Source organism: Alligator sinensis, unplaced genomic scaffold (assembly GCF_000455745.1).
Source record: "Alligator sinensis unplaced genomic scaffold, ASM45574v1 scaffold607_1, whole genome shotgun sequence".
NCBI lineage: Eukaryota > Metazoa > Chordata > Crocodylia > Alligatoridae > Alligator > Alligator sinensis.
In genome coordinates, this window is record NW_005841935.1 from 1,404,461 (window position 1) to 1,429,087 (window position 24,627).

Below are 24,627 nucleotides of genomic sequence, written 5' to 3' on the forward strand. Positions count from 1 at the left end.
CTTTCCTTCTAGGCTGCACGTAGTCAAACCCCTATGGGCTGGGACTGGTGGTTCAGCCAGTGACGCACCTCTTAGCAACTTCAGCACACACTAGGATCATCACGGCCAGCTCCTGTGGAGTGCAAGAGCCTTTTTCCTCCCCAGAGTGATGTGCGCAGGCAAACACAGAACGTATTGCTGGCTGGGGTACATTCCAGGACAACCGACTCCACCTATGAGACATAAAGGTCAGCCTTAAAGGAGATCTTAACTATATTAATTCAAAACTCCTTATGCCACAGCATGTCTTTCTGGTGGTTCCAGAAATGCTGGATTAGGGTACACTGCAAGTCCAGCTTCTACCCAAAAGTCTTTGATAGGGAAAGCTCATGTTCAGTGGGGTGACCATAGTTTCTTTGATGAAGCAGCCGTTCCCAATTACTCTACTTGCTTATGATCCCCCACCTCTTATTGTATTAGTGCCAGCAGGAAGGAAGGGAGCTTCACAGAAGATGGGCCAAAGTCCTCTAGTTTGTGGCAGCATAAGCTAAATGAACTCAATAGGATGGCAGCAAAAGGACGATTTGTCCCAGTAACTCTAAGCAGACTGGGCCTGATTTACCACTGAAGCTGCCCAGATAATCCTATTGATAATGTTGCTCTGGGTTATGGGTAGGGTCATACAGTGGTTCCTTAGGCCTGGTGTTTGGAGAGCGTCATGCATGCTCTTCTGTGACTTCCTGTTTATTATATCTAAGATCTCACCCACAGGGCCCAGGGCAGCTGCTGCTGAAGTTAATGAAAGCTGCATCAAGCCCATAATATATTGAATACCTACAGGAATTGGGTATCATTATCATTATTAATGTTGATCATAATAACAATAATAGATTTCCATCTGACATCAGTCAGATGCTCATTTATGGTAAGGGTAGTAAGGCTCCAGGGAGGTATTTGCACAGGCATTTAGCCACAGTATTCACCCAAGAGATGACCAGCCCTAAACTTATCTGGGCTTTTAATAACTGAACATTATCCTCCTTTGTCAGTCTGCTTATGCTCAGGGTACCTGACCTACTTTTGGTAGGAAGTCATTTTTATTTTTAAAATGGCCTGGATTATTTTTCTCTCTAAGACCTGGTCACCTCTAATAATTTGGAAAGCTGGTCCTGGAAAGTAGTCCAACCCCAGTAAGTGCTCCTCACTTTCCCAATATTCAGTTAGCTACTACCATGAGGCTGCCAGGAACAAGCTTTTCCCCTCTCTTCTTGCCTCCCCCCAGCACATCCCCATTGCAGGAAGTTCTGAGGGAATGCCAGAAAGCAGGGCCTTTCACTGAGTTATGTAAGGATATATTGGGGTCACACAGATTTAAGTGGTACATGCTCGTTGGCAATGTGTAGAGGGTGCACGTGCACCCCCTGAGATCGCCCATGTACTCCCTGGAAGTGCCAGCCACAAAACCAGAAGTGTACTTCCGGTTTTGCTGCTGGCTCAGTGATTGGCTGCTGGAGGACCCTCCTCAGTTGGCGATCTGGTGCCCCCCTGAGACTCAGGAGGCACCAGTCACCCATGTACGTGCTTCAGTGCTGTGCTGTATCTGGGCCCAAGGATTGGAGTTAGCTGGAGAGAATAACTGACATTTTATACATGGCGTCTCGTGAATGTTGGCGTTTGAAATGGAACTTCACAACATGAAGATAAAAGAAACTAACATCAACAGTGACCTATCCTTTCTAAGCCTATGCAAGAAACACAACATCATTCCCAGAGGACTGAACATCTACAATCCTCTGACCACCTCACAGAACTCCAAATATGTTTCACAGCTCTGCAGGAGAACTTCAGAAAAACTTAGAAATCATCTCCTTCACATACTCTATTCCAAAATAAATCACCTCAAGAAGAAAATCAACACATACTTCAACAACCTACAAGAGATGAATCCGGATATCTTCCCAAACATTATACAACATACACAAAAAGATTACCAAAGATTTATTACACCATCCATCCAACACAAAAAGAAGAAATGGAACCAATTACTACAGGAACAACTGACCCAGCCACAAAACAAACCTCAGAAGAACAACGCCAATACTATACAATGTTCCAACATCATACCTGATGAAACAGAAGAAACCAGTCAACCCTCTAATATTATCAGTCTCTCCATGCACACACTTACCAAAGCTGAAAAATCTGTCCTCCCCAAAGGCCTTAATTTCTGTCCTGAAAAACACCTGAAGAAGATACTACAATGTGAAGAACTAGAAGAAATTTTCTGACACCTCTGAAGGAGTATTTCCACAACCAAAATTAATCCACTTTCAACACAAATTCATCCAGTGACAACATCAATGAAAAAATCGACACCAAAAAATCCCAAAAAACCTCAGATTGGACACTTTACAGTGGATGAAATTCAATCCTCGACTACTACATTGACTGCTTCAGAGAAAGATGAACAATGAAATACCCAGCAGCAAACACCACTATAACAACCTCTCTCACTCAAAAAGAAGGGCCATTGACTCTCTAAGATCCAACCACCAAATAGTAATAAAACCAGCACCATGAAGACCACATAAAAGAAGCCAACAGACAACTCTCTGACACAACCTACTATAAAACACTAGAGGAAGACCCAACTCTCCTTTTTCCCCCCTCATTCTCCTCCTCCCCCCCTTCTCTGCCTATTGTTCTCCTAGTTTCCAGCTGTGCAGGCCGGGAGCGGTCTGAGGCCCTCGGGGGCGCGCGGCGGGCTGTGGCCAGCAGCCCAGGCACGCGGGTTGGGGAATGCAGGCTGGCGGACTAGAATTAGGCACGGATGCGTAGCGGTTGATTAAAGATTATTTTACTTACACCGTAGATGGTTGCGGTGCAGGCAGGAAAAACTTGCTTGTGTTGCAGTTACAGACAGACACGTGGAGTTTGCTAGGCTCCACAACACGAACTCGAACAAGACCCGCAGAAAACTCGAGCCTCTTAAAATAACTCGGACAGAGCTCTGGATACACACACACACGAAGCTTGCTAGGCTCCGTGGAACAAGCGCGCAGGGAAGGGGTTCGTCGAGGGATCGCGCTCGGCGACGGGGAGAGGCCAGAGGTTGATCAGACCCCTATAGCCTTCTTAAGGCACACACTGGGTCCGTTAGGCTCCGCAGCGCTTAGAGTTCTTCATGAGACGTGAAGTCCTCCTCCTCCACGAGATGGTTGTGGAGTCCTCCAACTTGGGCGGAAACCGCTCAAGCCTCTTATATGGCTAGCAAGCCAATCGTTAGCTGCCACGTGGGAATAATTTAGAAACAGCCAATAGTGGGGAACAAATTTGCATGCGAATGGCGGGAACTCCTTTGCACCGGGGTTTTCTCTTTGCAACTGAGAAATGCACCCTGCAAAGAAAGCTCCTCGTGGCGGGAAATAATTTAGCAGTGCCGAAGCGCGCACACACAAAATCACACCCTTGGGTTGTGACAACACCTATTTACATTCTCACTGACCTCCTGCCACACTTTTAGCTTCTTTCATTCCTTGGAGAGCTCAGAACAACAGCAGAGTCTCCCTATGCCTGAAGAAGGGTGCTTGTGCCCAAAGGCTTGCAAAGAACTTTGTTCCAACTACTCGGTTGGTCTAATAAAAGATATCACATCTACCCAAAGAACCTTGCCTGCTTATTGTGTATGTGTATGTGAGGGGGAGGCATATGGTGAGGGGAATGATAATGGATGGAGGCATTTCTGTCCCAGAAGCCCATTAGCCAAGTGATAAGATTTAAAGGAGGGGTTGCAAAAGCTATATCCCGTGCTGTGTTTTGATCCAGTATGCATGGTTGGTCCATGGCCTGCATAAGTCCTCTCCAAGTTTCCAAGTGCCCGAAGGGAAATAGCTGGCTAGAAAAGAGAGTACAAGTTACCTATGAATACTCCTGTCCTGATTGTGTACTTGGTTCATTGGAACCGCCTTGCCCAATAAAAGGTGTTTTTTTCTAGCTGAGTACAATTCATTTTAATGAGAGCTAGTGCCAACTGCCAAGCAAGGACAGATGGAACAGGAAATTAGAAAACAGCATTTGAAAACAAGTGTAAAAGCCAAAGTGTGGCAGTTCTCAGCACAATAACAAAATAACTTTTCACTGTTGACTGTCCTACTGACCAGCTTACAGTGTAATACTTACTGACTGAATAGTGAATCAGCACGCACACCATGCCTTTGTGTCTGTCATGTATGGTTGAGAAGTGTACGTAATAGCCTGGGGTAGAACATTTAAAAGCAGTGTGGGGAGTAACGTAATTCTTCCACTCTCCTTGAGGGAAGGAGAATATCCTTTATGTTACTTTGAAATTTTTTCTCATCAGAGCAGGCAGAACTACCCCAGCATGTACCATACATGCCCTATCTCTGGAAAAATCCATTATAGCCGATAAGGAGCTGGCCCTGCAACTCTCCCTTTTCAGGGGAATTACTGGTAGGATTTTTATAAAGAACTTTTTAGGATTTTAAATTATTGTAAGTTACTTATTTTTCAGAACCCTTATGCTCTAGCTGAGCAAGACTTTAACCCAAAGTCACTGCAGCCAGCAGACTCACATCCACCTTTATTCTGACCACTGGCTATGTTCTGCCATCAGATTCCCTCTGTCACTGATCTGTGTGCATGTCACAGTGCTGAATCTGACCCACTCTTTACCTTGCTTTCCCTTTGGTCAATGTATGTATGTACCCTGAACCAGAGCTTCCAATCAGGAGCAAACTCTCTACATCTTTCTGGACACTTCTGCCTAGGTCTGGTGAGCTGTATTACACCACAAACATGGTGGTGTTTGCATCATCTTTGCAGTGTTGCTTCCTGAAGCAACACTGGAAAGCAACACTCATGAGCTCTCAGTTAAGATGCTTCCCCTACTGCCACAGAAGGGACAGGTATTTTATAGAAAAGCATTGCCCTTGTCCTGCACGTGCTGTGGTCTGATGTCAGAACTACACATAACTATGCAATTACCTAGCCGTGTTCTGATCCCAGCTTGGTGGTGCTGTGGGCAGGGAAAACTCCCCACTATTCTCCAAACTCAAACTTTTGGCCTTTCTGGCCTAACACAGTTTAAGGCTGGAGGGAACAGCTACATGCATCTGCTCTTAGCTGCAGGGAGGGTCAACAATCATATCACAATAGAGATACTGAAATCAAGCACTGGGACCTTTTGAAAGCTCACACCCTCTCTGTCAACAGGCAGAGTAGACTAATTGGACATGTCCCTTCTCGCTCCTGAAGAAAGCCTACTTCAGGAATAGCTGATAATGAGTGGTAAGGTACAGTTTTGTTTTGCTCCGACGCTGATAGGCCCTATAAACTGAATCCCTCAGGTCATGAGATTTGCAATGCCTATGCCTGAGTGGCAGAGAGAAAACCAGCAGCCAAGTAATGCAATGATAACTTAATTGCCTTAAACAAAAAGTCTCCTCCTTTAGCTTGCTATTTAGGACAGCAGTGCACTTCCTTGAGACATCAGTAGGGGTCTTCCGAACTCAAGGAGGCAGCTGGCTGATTTCAGAGGCAGATCCCCGGGCTGGCCACCATTTTCCAGGTTGAGCGCAGTGGGGCCCCTCATACCTCTGAGTGGAGTCCTGCCCCTCCCCAGAGATTGCCAGATGGCCCCAAACCACACCTTAAATTGCTTAGTAGTGTTTATCTTAATGGCTTGTGCATGATTAATCAGGGGATTAAGCCAGTGGAAGCCATTAATTGATGCATTATTAAGCAATCTAAGCACTTATTTAAACTATCTTATTAAAATAAAGCTATACACAACATGAATTGTAACTAATACCAACTATATACACTTTATTAACTAACACCAACTATATACACGGTATTAAAGGAGTTTACTGAAACTGAAGGCTAACCTTGAAAAAGGCAAATTCATGCTAGCTATTAAATGTGATAATGCTGCATCCAGCCACAGTTGCTGCAGACATTCTCTGTGTCTGTAAGCTGAACACTTGTCCATACACTGAGATGGCACGTTCAGTATCCACTGAGCTCATTGGAATGGTGAGGAGTGTCTTCCCAGGGTGTAGAGATGTGGAAACTGGGCACAGACAGAGCTCCAGCACACAGGCACAGGCATCCGGCACTCTTTGACAAAGTTCACGTAAGCAGCATGTTCGTTGTCATTTTCTTTTAGCCATCCCAGGAGTGTTTTCAGCAGCTGAGGGTCACAACTCATAACAGGCACCTGGTTGGGGTCCAAAATGTGAACAACACTAAGGAAGGTGGCAGCCAGTTGTCTGAACCATGGTGGCAGTGACAGACCACACCTGTAGTAATGGTTCAGCTGAACAACTATTGCCTGGAACAGGTCCCTTCTGCACTGGTTTTCACAAGGACAGCTTGACAGTGCTTGCAATGTCCTGTCTTGGACCCAGCTTATCAAATCCACCAACTTGTGTGTGTGGTAAGTCACAGCCTGTCAGCTTTCAAACCACATTAGAAGTTCCATGAACTGGGGGGGCATGGTCACCCACAAATATCACTTGATCTTGAATGTCACCTTACCTTAAGATATCATGACGTTTAAGCATACACTGTGTGCTGAGTGTGATTTCCAGCTCCTTGCTCAGAGACTGCTGGTAGTACTTCATATGCTTGGCATGGTAACAGACCACATTGAACCATGAATTCCACCTTGTGAGCACAGGCTCTGGTGGCAGCGGCACAATGCCATGTGAATCCCTGCTTTCACTGGTGACGGACTCCCTGTACCAGACCTTATGGCATGGATAGTACTTGAAGGCTTTCTTGAAGGAAGACACCAGGCTATCCACATTGGGGAACTGCATGCACTAGATGTCACTTACTAAAGACAGAATGTGTGCATTGCAGGTGACATGAACTGCATTGGACAGCATTCCTTGGAGCACATCGGAGAAAGCCTTGCACATGTACATGGCTTCCCTGGCTGGCCCTGGACTGGGTCCTGGATTGAGCTGACTGTCATGGGCTCAATCTTCTGATTTGCTTCCTCCCTGCACCACATCCTCCACTGAGCCTAAATTATGGACTTAGCCTCTAATTTGCAGTTCTCCTGGCAGCCAGGAACCAGCATGAGATTGCCTTGTGCATGCTGTGCCAATCTTTCTTAGCAGTGCTAATGGGTATCGGCGTACTGCTGAATACTTTGGCTTCCATCAGGGACATTAGGGCTTGTCCAAAAATGTGGAATGGGTTTCTCAGTTGTGATCCACCACTTCAGTCATTTCTGCTTAGTCCTTGCATGAACTCTTACATTTTGGCCCAAAAATGCTTGCCCTGCTGTGGCATAACTTAAATTGACTCCTCTCTGACTGTATTAATCAACACAGAGGCCTTCTCATTGCAAAATAACCACATTCACCTTTAGTCCTAATCGGAAGTAGTTGTGGGGGCAATTACTAGTAACACTTGGGTTTTTCCAGTGCCATCTCCCCAAATCCTACCCTTTCCCTGCTCAAGAGGGCATGCAGTAGTTTATCTTTTCAAAGGATCAGCTGTTGTTTTTTCCCTCAAGCTGCCTAAGTATTACTTCAGCAGATACATCTTCATTAAGTCTTTTCACAGAGAGTGCTGCCCTGTGGACATTAACAGTAATACCATTCATTTGAGTACTTTCTGCAAGATGTATACGATATTATCTTTCTTTACTGCCTTAGTTATTTAAATTAAGTATGCATTTTTCATTTGAAAAACTAGCCTCCTTTTCTGTAGGGTTTAACATGCTTAGAAGGCTCCATCTTTTTCCTGCCCTGGGTATTTCCAAAGAGCGAATGCATCCCTGAGCAGGAAGTGCTAGATTCTGTTCCACCTATTGGGCATCTCAGTAAATTTAGATGCCTAAAAAGTGTGATTTTATTCCACCCTGTTCAAGTATTACTTCAGCAGATATATCGTCATTAAGTCTTTTCGCAGTAGCTGAAGTGCTGAAAATCCATTAAGCAGACAAGGTTCCTTGGGTCCTGATATTTTTTATTAGACCAACCCAAATGGTTGGAGAATAGTTTGTAGCCGTGTTGGTCTAAGGACATAGGCAGAATCTGATATCTTTTATTAGACCAACCATGCATCTACTTTTCAATATTGCCAACTCCACCATGCCAAAAATCATGAGATGAACTGTTAAAGTATCAAGAGACTGGCATGTAAATCATGAGATGCTGTTTTTGAAGTGTGTGCGCGTGCATGTGTGTTTGTGTGTAGGTTATTTGTGAAGGTGTTGGGGGCTGTGGGTGTGTGGGGTTTGGAGCCTGGGGAGGGAGGGTCCCCACACACCCTGGCAGGATGTGGGTATGGTGGGCTGTGGCTTGGGAGCGAGGAGCAGACAGAGACACTGACAGACACACAGACAGTACCCAGCTGGTAAGCGGAGGAGAAGGTGGGGAGAGGAATTGGGGGTGGGTGGCAATCAATGCCCCTGTGGTAAGGGAGGGAGTGGGGCAGGAGCAGGGCAGGGGTGAATGGAGCACTGGAGCCAGGGCAGGTTGTCCAGAGGCACAGGGGGAGGGGCGCAGTTCCCTGCAGCAGCATGCACTCACAGGGGAGACCTGGGGGCACGTGCCTCCTGTGGGGCAGAGGTGAGCTGTTCACTACGGGCTGGGGCTCTGCGTCCTGCTGCCCTGCCCCAGGAGCTCAGCCGCACAATGCCGTTGCTGCCTGCCAGGTGGGCAGGGGACACGGGTTGCATGGCTGAGCTCCCGGGGCAAAGGCAGCAGGGTGCAGAGCCCCAGCTCACAGCAGGCAGCCTGTCTCTGCCCTGTGGGGTACACATGCTCCCATGCCTCCCCCGGGGGTGTGCGCCGCTGTGGGGAGCCAGGCCCCTACCCCGCACCTCTGTACAACCCGCCCTGGCCCTGGGGCGCCATTCACCCTTGCTCCTGCTCCTGCTCTGCTCCGTCTGTCACCGCGGGGGCCTCAATCCCCCCCCGACTTTCCCTCCACTTATCAGCTGAGAAAATCCAGAGATCTGAGGGTTGGTTCGGGAGATCACGAGTCAGTTATTTTGATTTTGAAATCCCAAGTCTCGCAATGATTTCATGACAGTTGGCACTACTGACATTTGCATCTGACCCCTGAGATTATACGTAAACAAAAGAGCGAGGAGGAGGATGATGACGAATCTGTCGGAATAACTGTTTTTCGGGGACTCAAGCAGGGTTGAGCAGAATGGCACTTAAGTGCCTAAGTCCACTTACATGTCTGATAGGGGCGAAGCGAACAGTAAGTCACTGATATGAAACCAAGAGAATTGCTTGGCTTTCCCTTGGAAGTGAATCCATTAGGAAATGATGGGTGTTTTACAAAGAATCCCTTTGCAGGGCTGACTCGGCGTGCCTGAAGAAGAAATGCTCTGTGCCAGGAATGCAGACATGGGGAACTCAGTGGGACTGCTAATCTGAGCACAGGTCCTTGTCCACATCAGCCTTTGCTTGACCAGGTCTTAGATGGGTAACTATGATATTACTAATATTACTGTACAACTCGGCAGTAAGAGATATGGAAAGGACTCTAATATATAGTTCCTTCCTCCTCAGTGGGTAACGAGTCTGCTACCCCCTCCCCCAGCCTTATGCTTCTTATGCCTTCTCTCCTCACAATAGGCTTCTGGCATTTGAGGTATCAGCTAGTGCCGTGTGACATGATATGTGCTCAGTGGTGGCAGATGGCAAGTGTTGGGCAGCCTGTAAGACAAGTTAGCCTCTTGGGACAGGTAGCAAGCAGAAGGGAGCCATGCGGAGCTGTGGGTCTGATGTCAGTCCTCACGAGGGGCAAGGAAGTGCCCTGCTTGAGTGCGTGAACGCGCACGGTCAGGTTACACCCATGCCTCGCTCACATTTATAAGGCCCTTGTTGTCCAAATTCCTCCCTGGTGTAACTCCAGTTGCCTCGGTGCTCTCATATGAGTGACACAGGACACCTCCTTCCTACTAAACTTGCTATGGTGTTCAGAAAGATGAACTAAAATGGTGGATCAGACTACATTGTATCTGACCTTTTTTGAAGATGTTATTTGCTGAAAGAACATTTGCACATTCAAGCGTGCTAACAAATGTGAACCTGAGTTTTTGGAAAATCAAGCTGCTATTGATTGGGTTTTTCTTTAACACCCAGACAATCACAGTATACTTCCTATGTGTCCTGTGGACAAGATCTCTGCCCAATGAACAGGCAAAGGCTTTGGTCTGCACGGGTGGTTTCTGAAGCCATGCATTATATTGGAGATGCTCAATGACCCAAATATAATCTGCCTGTTTACCTTAAAACAGCACTGTAAGAAGATAGTTCATTGGGCAGATGCACTGGCAAATTGCAACACTGTTTCCTTCCAGTTTGTCCAGATAGTTATCATCAGGCATCCTAGTTTTCACTGTTAAACACCCCCCCACGCCCTGCCAGTGCCCCTCACTCCAGACCCACAGTTCCCCACCCCTCCAGCCCTGCTGGTGCCCCTCACTCCCGACTCATTGCTCCCTGGCCCTGCTGCTGTCCCTTACTCCCAACCTGGCCCTACTGGTGCCTCTTACTCCCAACCCACAGTCCTCCACCCCACAAGCCTTGCTGGTGCCCTTCACTCCTGACCTGCTGCCCCCTGTCCCTGGTGATGCCCCTAACTCCCAACCCACTGCCCCCACCCCAGGCCCTCACCCCTCAGTGCGTGGGGAAGTGGGGGGAGTGTGTGGGGCAGGGAGTGTGTGGGCATAGGCAACACCATAAGTGAGGTGTCGGGAGGGCATGGGGAACATGTGCCTCCCCTGATTTCTGCACTCACAGTGGGGCACAGGGCTGCAGCCTGGTATACTGGCACCAGGCAGTGGTGGGAGGGAGCACTGCACTGCTATGGCTGCCAAGGTGAGGTACTCCCTGCTTTCCTGGCAGCAGCAGGGGGTCACAACTCTGCACCGCTATTGACAGGAGCCCTGCTCCAGCCGCACCACCATGGCTGCCAAGGTGAGGCTTTGTAATGGCAGCAGCATGGAGTTGTGCCCCCCTGCTGCTGCCAGACAGGCAGGGGGCACCTCATCTTGGTGGCCATGGTGGTGTAGTGCTCCTGGCAGTGGCGGCGGCAGCACCGAGCCTCCCCACTCCACTCCGCCCTCCCATGGTGGGTCCTGCCTACTGGGCTGCTGAGGTGGCTCCTGCCTGGTGCGAGTCTGACCAGGCTACAGCTCTGTGCTGCGTACCCCGCTGTGGGCACAGAAATCTTGGGGGGGGTACACATGCCCCCCCATGCCCTTCAGATGCATTGCCTATGCTCCCGCTGCCCCGCCCCCATAGACTTACCTGCAGGGAGCTGTTGGAGCTGCTCTCCACCACGGTGCTTGGAAACCTGCCAGCCTGCAAAGGGAAACCCGTGGTTTCCCAGGTTTTTCTCCTTTAAAGGAGAAAATCCATGTTTTTCTGTGGGAAATGGAAAACCTGGATCCCTGGTTATCATAGCTCCTTGTAGCTATAACTAATTTGTACCTGTCTAGACCCAAAAAGCCCTGTCAGGCTCCTGTGCATATAACTGGCATCCCTGCCTAGCCTCAGCATTGGCGAAAGAACAAAACTCCCCTCTGCTCTTCTGTGCCTTCCTGCAGGGAACATCCCTTATCCCCGTTGCTGGAGGAACCACAAGGTACTCCCTGGGAGTGCATAGCCACAGGACTGAAAATAAGCAATGTGTTTACCCAAGTTTAATAGAAGCAATGCTCATGAGATACAGAAAATCCCACCTCAACCACTGAAACTCTTGTGGCATCAGCAGCCCTGAACCCAATTCTTTCCAGTCATTTTGAAGGCTTTTAGTAGTCAGTTTTAGGGGCTATCTCCCTTCATTTGCAAGGTTCTTCTATGAGTTGCCAAGGTGACAGGGGCCTTTCCATCTGGCCATAGTCCTACCCTGCCATAGCCATAATGCCACCTCTCTGCAGCCATGTCCCCAACCCCACCCTATTGTCACCCCATTGCCAACAGTGAGTCAATTTCTATTCCCTCATTGAGCCTCTGTTAACGAGGGAATTCCTGTGCATGGTTTCTTTTTTTAACTCTCCTTTGACAAGCTATGTAAATTGGCCTTTTTCTTTTTATATTCCTCTTAAACTATCCATACCATTCTTTTTCCATCCATTTCTGCCCCTGCACCCATGTTGTGGTTTGCCTAATGACTTACAGTCAGAAGGAGCATATTCTGACATATTCATAGTTTTGGAACTTGATATTGGAGCCACTCATTTTGTTGTCTCTCCTTCACACAGTCCTGTTCCATTATGTTTTCAGCTACCTTCAGTTCTTTCCTCCTTCCTTCTTGTCAACCTAAAACTTGCCTATGGCAGAAGGCTTGGTGCTCCTGGCACTTTAAAAAGCAGGCAGGCTAGTGTTGGGGCAGCCTGCAGGTGCAGCCAGGATTGATTATGGAGTCATCTGACCTTGGAGGAAGGCTGGGCTTAGGTCGGATATAAACCCAGACCTCAGATGAGCCAGCTGTAACAGCTTGGAGCCTTCTGAGAAAACACCACCTCAGCAGAGTGGCTGCCACTGCAGAAGGTCAACATAGAGGGTAACATCTAAAGCAGTCTGGAGGTTTGGGAAGGAACTAAGGGGAGGAGGAGGAAGTTCCTAGGGACTCAGGGAGGGGTCTGGAGTCCAGATTGACTGAGCCGAGTGTGGGACCAGTGGGAGTCCAGGAATCCCAGAGGAGGGGTTAAGTGGAAGAGGACATCAATGAGGATGCCATCTGCAAGGAATGGGGCATGGTGTAGGGGAGGAATGGAGCCATGCAATTAGCCCATAAAGTAGGGACCACAGCCCACCTGGTGGTCATTGGAGAGAGCAATTTAGGAAGCCCTGGGATAGCCTACGTCATAAAAATAAACAACATCAAAGAGTGGTGGGCGACTAAAAGAGTGATTGCCCCAGAAAGTGAGGGCTGCAGGGACCCCAGGGGCTTCATGGCCACCGCAGGAGAGAGGCGCCTTGTGACACTGCCCACATCTGAGTTTCATGTTCACTATGTTATACATCACTAATCTGCTTCTAGCCCTCATGTCCACCCTTAGATCAATCTTCATCCAGTTTATGCCCAACACTGCCAATATCTTCTGTTTTCCCATTGTTTGTTTATTGAGAAAGCAATGCTGAGATTCTCTTGTAATCTCATGATTCCAGCAACTGTGGCTTTAACAGAAGCTCAGGACACAGTCAGAGCTGGCAGTATTGGTTTTTGTTGTGATGTTTTCTTTATTGACCACCAGATTTTTGGATTCCTGTTCTCTTCATTGGTTCTGATATATTTTTCTGAGCTCTCTACATTGCTAGTACTGTCTCACAAGCAGAGTGAAAAATCATATCAGTGCTTCTTTGAATAATTGTCTTTGCAATTCACTGATAACTTGGTTTTCTTTGATTAAAAAATCACCAATTCTCAATTAAAAAACCCCCAAACCTGTGTTTTTCCATGATTAAAATGAAATGCTACTATATATATATAGAGAGAGAGAGGTATCAGTTGAACACAAAGTTTTATTGATATATTTACAATTTTAAAGTAATTTCGAAGCCTACCAGTGCCTTAATCAGTATTCTAATATTATAAAAGCCTAAGTGTGTCTGTCTGTCTGTCCGTAATGCTTTATTTGTGCTATGATTGGCTGACAAACAGCTAATCAGAACATGAAGAAGCATTCTGAGAGAAGGCAGCCTGCTGCCATGATGGTGGGGACACAGGGGACAGAGCTGGCCTCACTCCCTCCGCCCTGCTCCCTGCAGGTAACGTAGTGGGGAGTGGACCTGGGCCCAACACGGAGGAAAGGGAGCGGTCCCAGGCCCAATGCAGGGGGGAGAGTGGGTGCGAGGAGGGCAAAAGCCAGCCCGCTGCGGGGGTGGGGGGTAGGGAGGGGAGGGGACGCACAATAGTGGGCCTGTCCTGACACAGCTGCAGCAGCGGCTGGGGGAAGGAAGGACTGGGCTGGGGTGGCCCAGCTTCTCCCCGCCCTCGGGCCCGGTCATCCCCCACATTGGGCCTGGGCCTGCTCCTCCCTTCTCCCCGCTGCTGCGGCAGGGAGGGGGAGCGGGCCCAGACCCCAAGCAGCAGGAGGAAAGGGGGAGTGGGCCCAGCCGGGGGGGCCCAGGCTCTGTCCCTGCCCGCTCTCCCCCACCCCTCTGTCATTCTTGATGGGCAATTGGCTAGTAATAAAATAATTTCTAAATACCTATACATTTTGGTGTTTGATTTTGGCTTTTTTTATCAAGCAAAATCAGAGCTCCCCTTGCCCTATTCACTCACCAGGACGTGGGTTCAACTGAGGCTGTCCCCCCTGCACTGCTTTGTGGTGCTGAGCAGCCCTGATATGCTAGTGCCCTGTCCATGCCATTGCCCCTCACTCCCCATCCACAGCCCCCTGGGCCTTGCTGGTGCCCCTCACTCCCCATCCACAGCCCTCTGGCAGGTTCTTATTGTTATGTGTGAACAAGCTGAGAATAATTCAAATGTTGCAAGGTGGCTATAACTTTAAATGTTGATGAAGCAGTGAGAAAGTTGAAGCTGCTGTGCTACATTTGAATCTTTCGTCTTTGGTTCTTGCCTTTTTAAAACATTCCCCTTTTGAAAGAGTTCCAAGTTGACGTGTGTCCACACCCATCGTCAGGTGCAGCACATGGGATTTCTGACCTTAAGGACACTTTTCCTAGTGTGAACAGTGACTGCTCTCATCCTAATGTGCCACGTGTCCAGCCTCTGGCAGCATTAGCCAGACCAGTTTGCGGGTATGGTTTTATTCTGTGCTGGGCTGGAAAAAACAGAGGGAGGAGGGCAGTGGTATCACAGAATTGTAGCAGCCAGTGGAAGTAGCTGTCACAGGCTTGGTAAGTGAGTTGTGTTGACTGCAGTGAGACTGGTTAGTCACACAGGGAGCAGGCAGCAGATAGCCTGAGGTCAGAGGTAAGCAGATTTGCACTGTTTACCTGACTGGCAGGCAGGGAGGGAGTGCAGCCACACCCTCCCGGGCAGGGTTTCAGGTTCCTGTTTCACTCTACAGACGTACACACATGCACACAGAAGCTGGCAGATGAGCGAGTGCTGTCAGGAGGGCTCACCCCAATCTTGGATTTCTGCTGGTGGATTTTTAGCCCCTTCTTATTTTAGCTAAAGAGATGGACAGACGGTAACACCAACAGGATCCAAACTATTTATTCCACATCCAGACGATCACAAACTCAGTCAATGGTAAGTGGATACTGCCGAAGCTGACTGTGGCATCCACACACCCTACCCCTGGGTAAATGTGCATGTATGTGGGGGACAGCCTTCTATGTGAATTGCTTTCTGCTCCAGGCCCCTTGGGGAGACCCACTCCATGCACAGAGGGGCTGAGTGATAGTGTTAAAGGATTAAAGTTTGGGCTGCAAACCCATTCTGAATTCAGCTGTATATTGGAAGGGCTGGCAAATGTTCAGAGGACTGAGTGGACTGCCTTGTTTTTGCCAGCAGTGGAGCACTTGACTCCAGTACCTCATCATTTGGCTCCAGTATCTCAGCATTTTTCAGCATTTTTGGGGTAGTCTGTGTGTGTGTGTGTCTCTGTGTATCTCTCATTACACCTTGATATGCAAACAATACGTGGCAGGGGATCCACAGTCTGGCACCCATTTATCTAGAAGCGGGGTTTTTACTTCTAGATTTGTGAACTGGCCCCTGCTATACTGTTGCTTTGTCATACAGTTACTCTACTGAGCGGTTTGCAGAAGCTAATTAAATGTCACTACAGTGAGTAAGCCAAGGTTAAATCAGTGCAAGAGCAGCCATTTAGCAATTTGCATTGATTTCAGTACAGCAGCCTAAAGCCTGGTTCAGATTCTCTTCTGTATACAGCCCAGGCCAAGGCAGAGTTATTCCCACTGTTGGTGTGCCTTTTTCTTCCTGTGCTTGCCAGAACATGGCCCCACCCTCTCCATGGACTTGGTCTGGAACGGAAGCGTATTTGCTTTGATCTTGACTTGCCTTTGTGCGTGTGACCTAGGAGATTCCCACTAACAGGTCTGGGGCCTTGGGCTGTTCAGCAGGGCTCTGTGGATGATTGATCTTCCACTGCTGCCTTACCTGGGGAGAAGCATGTCTGTGGTAAAGTGCAAATGTTTTCCGTGGTCTCAGAGATATGAAAAAAATCATGTTGGGTCAAACAAACACCTTTCATTCTGGGAGTTTTTGAGCCCCTTTTAACTTTGTAACATAATTTTGGTGGCTTGGGGTATTAAAAGCAGAAGGGTTTAATTTTGAAAATGCCAAAACAAATGGGAAAGCTGTCAGCCTCTAGCTTCTGCTGCAGGAGCTGCCTGTGGTTCCAATCAGCTTAAAGCCCACAGTGTGTAATTGTGATTATTGGTGAAGGTCCAGCTCTACACACCCCCTGCCTATGATGCAGGTAAAATACAAGGCCCAGGTAACAATGCCTTATCACTCACTTTTTAAAATCAGCCCTTTTACAAGCCAAGCCCCCAGTAAGCTACTAAACCTGAATGAGGACAAAGTGAAAACCATGCAATATCCTCCAGGTCTAGCCCATAGACTCTTTTCTGAGGTGCTTACAGTCTAAGGCAGGAGTGACCAAGATACGGCCTACTGGCCAAATCTAGCCTGCATGTCATCCGACCCACAGGACTAGAAATCTGGTGGTGGGGGAGCAGTGGCAGTGTTAATTGCCGTGACTCCCAGAGTGGCAGCAGTTAAACCATCTGCCATTCATCATCCTGTCTTCAGATTTTAGACATGTGAGGAGCCCCACAGGAAAGATGATGCAGCTCCACATGTGGACTGAACCTGGTTACCAGGTCAGGCCTGTAGACTAGCCCCACACATGCTAGATCCAGCTTGCAGGGCCAGATGAAATTGGAACCACTGATATAAGGGGCAGATTCTCAGCTGGTGAAAGCTATGAGAACACCACTGAAGTCAGAGTTAAGTAATTACATGAATATTACAGTGTTCCTAGCCCATACAACAACTGATAAGAGTATGTGTACACATGTGTACATATGTGTTCAGTTGTGCATGTGTTAGGGTAAAATAATTCTATACGTACAGCATATTTTATATGTCACAACACAATTTGTTTTTTTCAGTGACTGGTTTTAAGGCATAAGTACATATATTTGCAGCAAACATTCAACAGGTAGAGCTAAATTATAAGCTTCAAGGTCAGTGGTATGACCTGCTTGCAACCATTTCATTTTCATTTCATTTTCACTCTGCAGATCCTGCAATCTTGGGTCTGGATCTCTGGCCAGTAGGGAATGACATTTCTTAGAAATTGAGTTTGTTTTCTAGCCATTGTGATAAGACATCTTCCTTTTTAGGGAATTGTTTCTTAGAGTTTATGTAGCAAAAGGTACTAACAGCTAGAGCATAGGCATATGGCATTGTTGTTCTTCGAAATCTTTCATGTTGTAGGTAGTGGTGTTGTGTTGTATCTCTGACAGTCCAGGGAATATAAACAATGAAGATTTATTTGGCGTAAGATATTACTATACAAATCTTGCTCTTGGAGAAATGTCCAATAACATCTCATTTTCAGAGCATGAATTTTGAGAGCTTGCCCATCTCAAGATCATCAGAGCTCCACTCTAGGGCTAGGGACAGACATTCAGAAAACTGGAGCCTGAACTGATTCAACCTTTGCCGTTTAGTCTAACCTGCCTAGGTTGAACCGATTTGTAACAGAGCAGACATGCAGCTACATACCTGCAGTTGTTCAGGCCAGGAGCTGGGGGCACTAGAGCATGCCCCTGGCTGCAGGGAAGCTGTGCTGGAGCGGGGCATGGCCAGTCCAGGCTGAACTGGCCAGAGAGGGGTTTTATTCCCCTCTTGCTATCCCTTTGGCAGGGACCCGAGCCAGGACTGCCGGGCACTTCCCCATTGCTCCTGCAGCAGTGGGGTACCATGGCCCTTGAGGCAGCGTGGGGCAGGGAGGGGGGTTAGTCTCCCTTCTACCCCACTGGCAGCCAGGTCTGCCCGCTCAGTCCCTGTGGAGGAATAAGTCCCCTGTTGTCCCTGCCACTGGATGCCGGAGGGAGAAGAAATAACTCAGTTCTGGCAACTTTCACTCCCTACACTTTAACACTCTCTCTCTCACCTGAACCTTCCCCCAAGTATCCCAGGTACCCCAAGCACACACATACACACTGTACCATCCAAGTTAGGAACTTACCTGTGTGTATATGTAGGTGGCTTGTATGTGTATGAACTGGTGAGTGTGTGTGTTTGTATATATATATATGTCATTATGTGCATGATATACGAATTAGTCATCTGTGTCTAACTTTTGGGGTGTATAGTGTATGTGCTTGAATTGGTGATAGGTATGCATGTGCCTAGGCTGGTTTGGATATGTATGTGCCTGAGCTGGTAGTGTGTGTGTGTATGCACCTAATTGATTTGTGTGTTTGTATATGTGCAATTATGTCACACCCTCCTGTCTAACAGTGCAATATTGAGATCCTGAGAGTTGGTCTGACCCCACAGGACAACAGGTCAATCTGGGAGGGCTGGCAACCCTAGGCTGGATCATTAGGGCAGGGATGATCTAGTAAATTCTACTTTGGTTGCCTCTCAAGCTTCTGGGTTTTGCTGATTGCTGCACTGGTCTGGGGAGGAATTTTTTCCCCCTCCCCCATGGGTTTTTTTGCTTTTGGTTTGGTTTTGATTTTTCACCTGCCTCAGAAGCATTAGGTGTTGGCTGCAGCCAAGGCTTGGGGTTTTAACTGGGCTGTGCCAATTCTTTTAGGACCAAATCCCAGAGGTTCCTCTTGGCTAGAGGGTCTCGCTGCTCTGCTCAGGGTCAGACCAATCACCACATTTGGGGTCAGAAAGGAATTTTACCCCATGGTCAGATTGGTGCGGACTACGAGGGTTTTCACATTCCCCTGTAGCGTGGTTTGTGATTCTCGCCCTTGGATATCGCAAGTGTATTTTAACAGCCCTGGAGCAGCAGGCACTGGCCGCTGTTGTCTCCCTGCTTTACCTGTGGCAAGTTAGGGTGCTATGCTTTATGGTTGTGTGGCAGGTTGCTTGTGTATTTTAGCAGTAGGTTAGAAAAGGGGTTTCCTGGAATAGTTTGGATAGCAATGGTTCTGCCTCTGGCAGGGGGCTGGACTGGAAGCCCTTTTCCAGCCTTACTTTTCTATGATTGTACCTCATAGGCTGCATACATTTCAACCTATTTCCTCTGTACTGAGCCCAATAACTTGTTTGGCAGAGGCTGTGCCTACAATGGAAACCATTTTATTGGTATAGGAATACAGGTATACCATACAGGAAAAGGGAACTCTGTGCTGGTAAAGTAGAACCGTACCCATGGGTGCAATGAGCTGTATTGGTTAAAATATAGTTCTAGTGGTTTAAGTGTGGCTGTACTAAGGTATAGCATTGTACATATAGTATTATTATATATTTGAGACTAGACAAGCACCTGGCTGGGGTCATCTGACCCCAGCGCTCTTTCCTGCCCAGGGCAGGGGGTTGGACTTGATGATCTATTGAGGTCCCTTCCGACCCTAAAAATCTATGAAATCTATGAAACTCCCATCTCTGCCCCCCCAAAGGGGCCCTGCAGGGTGGCGTCTGGCCATGCCCCAGCCTGGCTGCTGAAGCAGGAGGGGGCAGGGCCCTTGGTGCGGGCAGCAGCCCCTGTCATAATGTCAGGGAGTGCAAGCCCCTTCCCGCACTTGAGATGCAGATGAGACTGGCTAAGGGATCTTTCATAAGGTAGAAAAAAGGATGAGTTGTGTGGGTTTTTCTTTATGACCTGAAGGCCAGCAAGACAATCTGACTGTCAGATCTTACCAGATCTTACCAGGTCTGCCTTGCAGCCTAATTCTGATCTCATGGGGTGGTCAATAGGTACCCCATGGTCTGTTGAATTAATAAGGATTGGGGCTTATTGTCACGTGAACAGTACAGATATATGGCAAAGGCAGAGCACATAGAAATTGAAGAGTGCTCACATATAACTAGTGCTTTGAAATAAACTAAAGGCTGCCAAGTTTCATAGTTTCATAGATGCTAGGGTAGGAAGGGACCTGAGCAGATCATCAAGTCCGACCCCCTGCCATGGGCAGGAAAGAATGCTGGGGTCATATGACCCCAGGTAGGTGATTAAGTATCTTTTCATATTCTGTCTCATGATCTGAAACTCCTTCTCTGGCCCCTTTCTCTTATCGGTTGCCAGGAAGTGAGGCCTGGCAACCTCACAGGGCTCTCAGGTTGACTTTGGTCATTAACTGCACCAGATCTGTTCTTCTTAAACTGTAGAACTGGCCTGGGGCTTAATTGCTGCCATAGCCTGCTGATGTGGCCAGAAGAGCGGCCTTTTCTGTAGTAACTCCACACTTCCATAAATCAACAGGGTGATGGGCAGAGTCTCCCTCACTGCTTGGATCCTTGATGGTTTGTTTCTGTTGTCTTTCTTTACAGAAGTGTAATTAGTGACCTGTGCACAGACGGGAGAAGTGTTGTGCTAAGCATCCAGAGGGCAGGGTGAAAATGGAGGCACGTACAGGATGGTCTTATGTGACAGCAGCTGCTACTGCTATTGCAGCCAGCTCCCTGTACACTGCCTCACTGGGGCCAGGGCTGGTGTTGGTTCCATGCACCCTGCCTGACTGCAACTGCTGGGGTGTGGGCTAGCGCCCTCTCCAAGGGGGTCACAAGGGCTGCAGCCCCTCCCCCCCAACACTTTCAGGTAAGAAAAAGGGACAAGGGCCTGATACAAACCAGTCCCTGAGGTATCTCTACTTTGGTATTGCAGCAACTAGAAATTAAACATATTTGCAAGGAGAGTCATCCTGAGGAAAAGTTAGGTGCCCCAGCTCCCTGTACAGTTAATGGGAAACAGTTTCAAAATGGCCAAAACCCGTTTGAGATAAACCTGGTTGCATGTAGTATCAGACTTAACTGATTGACCTCAAACTGGTTTATGCAATGTCTGTCCCAGACCACTTCCTGGTTTAAGTTGAACCAGAGTCCCCCAGCATCCCGGCATGCTCTCTGTGTTGGGCTCTCTGCTCCAGCAGAGCAGGGCTGGCCCTGCCCCTCTGCTCCCCAGCCAGAGCAGGGACAGGCAGGGGCGGGGGTCTGGTCCGGAAGGGAGCAGGAAAGAAGTTTATTTCCCCCTTCCTTCCCCTGTCCCAACAGCATGGACCTGCACTTCTCCTTGCTGGCTGCTCCAGCAGTGGGGGCATGGCCAGGGCTGGCAGTAACCTTGGATAAACTGGCCAGAGAGGGGTTTAATTCTCCCCTCCCCGTCCTACCAGCAGGGACCCGAGCCAGGTCTGCCAGGTGCTCCCCCCTCACTGCTGCAGTGGTGGGGCTGGGTACAGCCGTATGCTGGCTGGCATGGCTCCCTGAGGCAGAGGGGGTAGGGAAGGGGGTTATTCCTCCATCTACCCCCACTGCACCCGGGGGACTGCAGCCAGGTCTGCCTGGCCCGACCGCCACCACTGCTTGCTCCCTGCTTGGGGCAAGCAGTGGAATAAGCCCCCTGCTTCCCCCTCTGCCAGACGCTGGAGGGAGGGGAAATAACCCCCCTCCCTGTCCCCTGCCTAAGGGGCCCTTCCAGCTGGCCTCTGGCTGCACCCCCGCCTGGCTGCTGGAGCAGCAAGGGGGCAGGGCTCTTGATGGGGGCAGCAGCCCTTGTCATGGTGTCAGGGAGCACTGGCCTGTTCCTGGCAGGGGTCGGGGAGGGTGCTATCGGGGTGGACAGAGCTGCGGCAGATTGTGAGTAACAGCATGGGGGCTCAGAGCCCCCCAGCCCCAGCACCAGCACCGCTGTGGTCCACAGCAGCTTTCCCCACCCTGCAGCACGGTCCCCCCACCAGGAAGGGGCTTGTGCTCCCTGACACCATGACAGGGGCTGCTGCTTCCATCATGGTTGCTCCCCTGTCACTGCCCCAGCGGCCAGGTTGGGGTGGGGCCAGAGGCGGGCCAGGGTTGCCCGGGGGGCCTCGTGGGGGGGGGGGGGGCAGGAGCAGGTTTATCCCCCACTCTGACCCCGAGGGGCTGCAGCAGGGTCTGCCTGCCCTGACTGTTGTCACTGCTGCTCATTCTGTACCTGGGGAAAGTGGCAGAATAAGCCCCCTCTGCCAGAATGGCATTATCCCCCTGATAATCCCCTCCCTCAATCCCTGATGAGGGAGGGGATGCCAGAGGGGGCTTATTCTGCTGCTTGTCCCAGGAACAGCGTGAACAGCAGCAGTGGCAATGGCAGCAGCAGCGGTCCCCAGGGGCAGAGGTCAAAATAACTCCACTCCCTGCTTCCCACCTAAGGGGCCCTGCAAGCCAGGCTCTGTCCCCACCCCGGCCTGGCTGCTGGAGCTGTGAGAGGGGAGTGACTGTGATGGGAGCAGCAACCCCTGTCATGGTGTCAGGGAGTGCAAGCCCCTTCCCAGCAGGGGGGCTGCGCTGTGGGGTGGGGAAAGCCGCTGTGGACCACGGCAGCTGTGCTGGGGAGGGGTTGGGGGGCTCTGGCCCCCTCCAAGCCCCGGTGCTGTCATGCACAGTCTGCCACAGCTCTGCCCACCCCGCAGCTCAGCCCCCTTTCTGGGAAGGGGCTCGTGCTTCCCAGCATGACAAGGGCTGCTGCCCCCAGAAGCCGGCTGGCAGAGCCCTTTAGGCTGGGGGGCAGGGAGAGGGGTATTTCCCCTCCCTCTGGCATTTGGAGGAAGAGGCAGAAGGGGGCTCATTCCATTGCTTGCCCCAAACAGGAAGTGAGCAGTGGCGGCAGTCAGGGTGAGCAGACCCGGCTGCGGTCCCCCAGGGGCCGTGGGGGTAGAGGGGAGAATAACCCCCCTCCCTGCCCCCTCTGCCTCAGGGGCCATGCCAGCCGGTGTTTGTCTGTGCCTAGCCGCATCACTGCAGCAGCAAGGACGGAGCACCTGGCAGACCTGGATCATGTACCTGTGAGTGGGACAGGAACCCCTCCCTGGGCTCGCTGCCCCCCGCCCAGCACAGCTTCCCTGCAGCTGAGGGTGCGCTCTAGCACCCCCCGGTGCCTGACCTGAGCAACTGCAGTCATGTGCTGGCATTTCCTCAGCCCAGAGGGAATGTCTATACAGTTGCAAATAGGTTCAGCCTAGGCAGGTTAGAGTAACCTGCTAAGATTGAATCAATTCAGGCTTCGGCTTTTTGAATGTCTGTCCTTAGCCACAGAGCCAATCACAGATCCCAGGGGTGGGTCTGAACTCCTGAACATAGGGGCATGACTTGGGGATGCATGTTACTTTTTTCTAACCTAGTGGTCTTCAAACTTTTAGAGTCAGGGCACCCCGTCACCACTCTTTTTAATCTGGTGGGATCCCCAGCTGAGACCCACTGAACTATTGCAACATGTTCCATGTGTCTCCTTTGCAAAGTGCTTTAGAAGAAGCATAGAGTAGCCATGAAAAACCTTCCTGAATTGAAAGGGGGGATTGGACGTGATATACCAATATCTATATCTATATCTATATATACATTCTACATATAACATTCAAAATCTTTTTTTTGTATCTGGGATACTGTGTCTCTAGTGCTGCCTGTTTAAACAGTGAGCTAATTGTATCTGTTAATACAGTTATTTTAATACACTGAAATTGTTTTCTGTATGAATCTCCTTCAGTTACACTGCATGGCTCCTCCAGACTGAAATCAGCTGCCTCAGCTTACCTCAGTTACTCTGAGCCAGGGTGCTGCTGGTGCCACCATGACCAGATAAAAGTGCCCTGCATGCTTGCTGTGCTGACAGCCTGGGAAAGCTGCAGCATGTGCACTCTCCTGCTTGCATTAATGCTCTCTTATCAACCTAAATCAGGCAGGTGAGCCAGCTGGTGCTGTGCTCTTTCCTGGTCCAACCCTTCATGGCATCTTTTGGAAACAGGCACATACATGCCTCTGTTCCCAGAAGGAGTGTGGGGACAACCGGACCAGGAAGGGCTGAAGTACCAGCCAGCTCTCCTCCCCACTTTAGGCTGATCAGAGTACCTTTATGCAGGGGGGAGAGGACATACCTGTTGCAGCTGCTTGAGACACTTTTACCTGGTTGTGGCAGTGGTATCTTCATTGTGGCATCTTGGGTGCTATGTTACCTGGGTTGAGAACCACTGCTATAGTTACTTGGGACCCAGCAGTAGGGCACAGGGTGGTGGTGTTATCCACCTTTGCTCTGTAGACCACTGGATAGTGCACTGACCTAGCTAGAATGTGGAAGACTGAGACCTGGGTTCCCTCTTAACCTAAGTGGGGGTTATGGATGGACCCATAATTTCCCTTTTCCAGGAGAGTGCCCAAATCACTCAGCTATGATAGTGACAGGGCACCCTCCACCTTCTTGTGGGGCCAAGAGTCTTGTGGCTTGAGAGAACAAACAAGGGACAGAATCCCTTTATAACTAGTGATGAGGGCAGAATCCTGGGTTCTGGTCCCTAAAGAGAGTTATCTCCCTGCCACTACCCTCTACCCTGCCGTTTCTCTGATCCCATGGCCATGGCATTGCTAGCTGCCCAATGTCCAGCATCATTAGGAGGGCTGGGTGTCCCCCCAAAGCCTGTTCTATAATCAGGTCGTTCAGGTACTGCCCTGAGAAGTGGGAAATGTGGGTTTGAATCTCTCAGC

General features: G+C 49.4%; 1 protein-coding gene across 2 annotated transcripts in view; it reads left to right on the forward strand.

The window, feature by feature from the left end:
* CORO2A (coronin 2A) overlaps positions 1-24,627 on the forward strand; it is a 91,469-nt gene that overhangs the window by 32,876 nt on the left and 33,966 nt on the right. Inside the window, exon 1 of one of the 2 annotated variants that reach the window (XM_014518019.2) lies at positions 15,026-15,213. The exons of the other annotated variant lie outside the window; for it this stretch is intronic. Coding sequence (XP_014373505.1) covers positions 15,211-15,213 — 3 coding nt within the window. The 5' untranslated portion in view covers positions 15,026-15,210. Of the gene's footprint in view, positions 1-15,025; positions 15,214-24,627 lie in introns of those variants that run through there. 2 annotated transcript variants of the gene reach the window in all.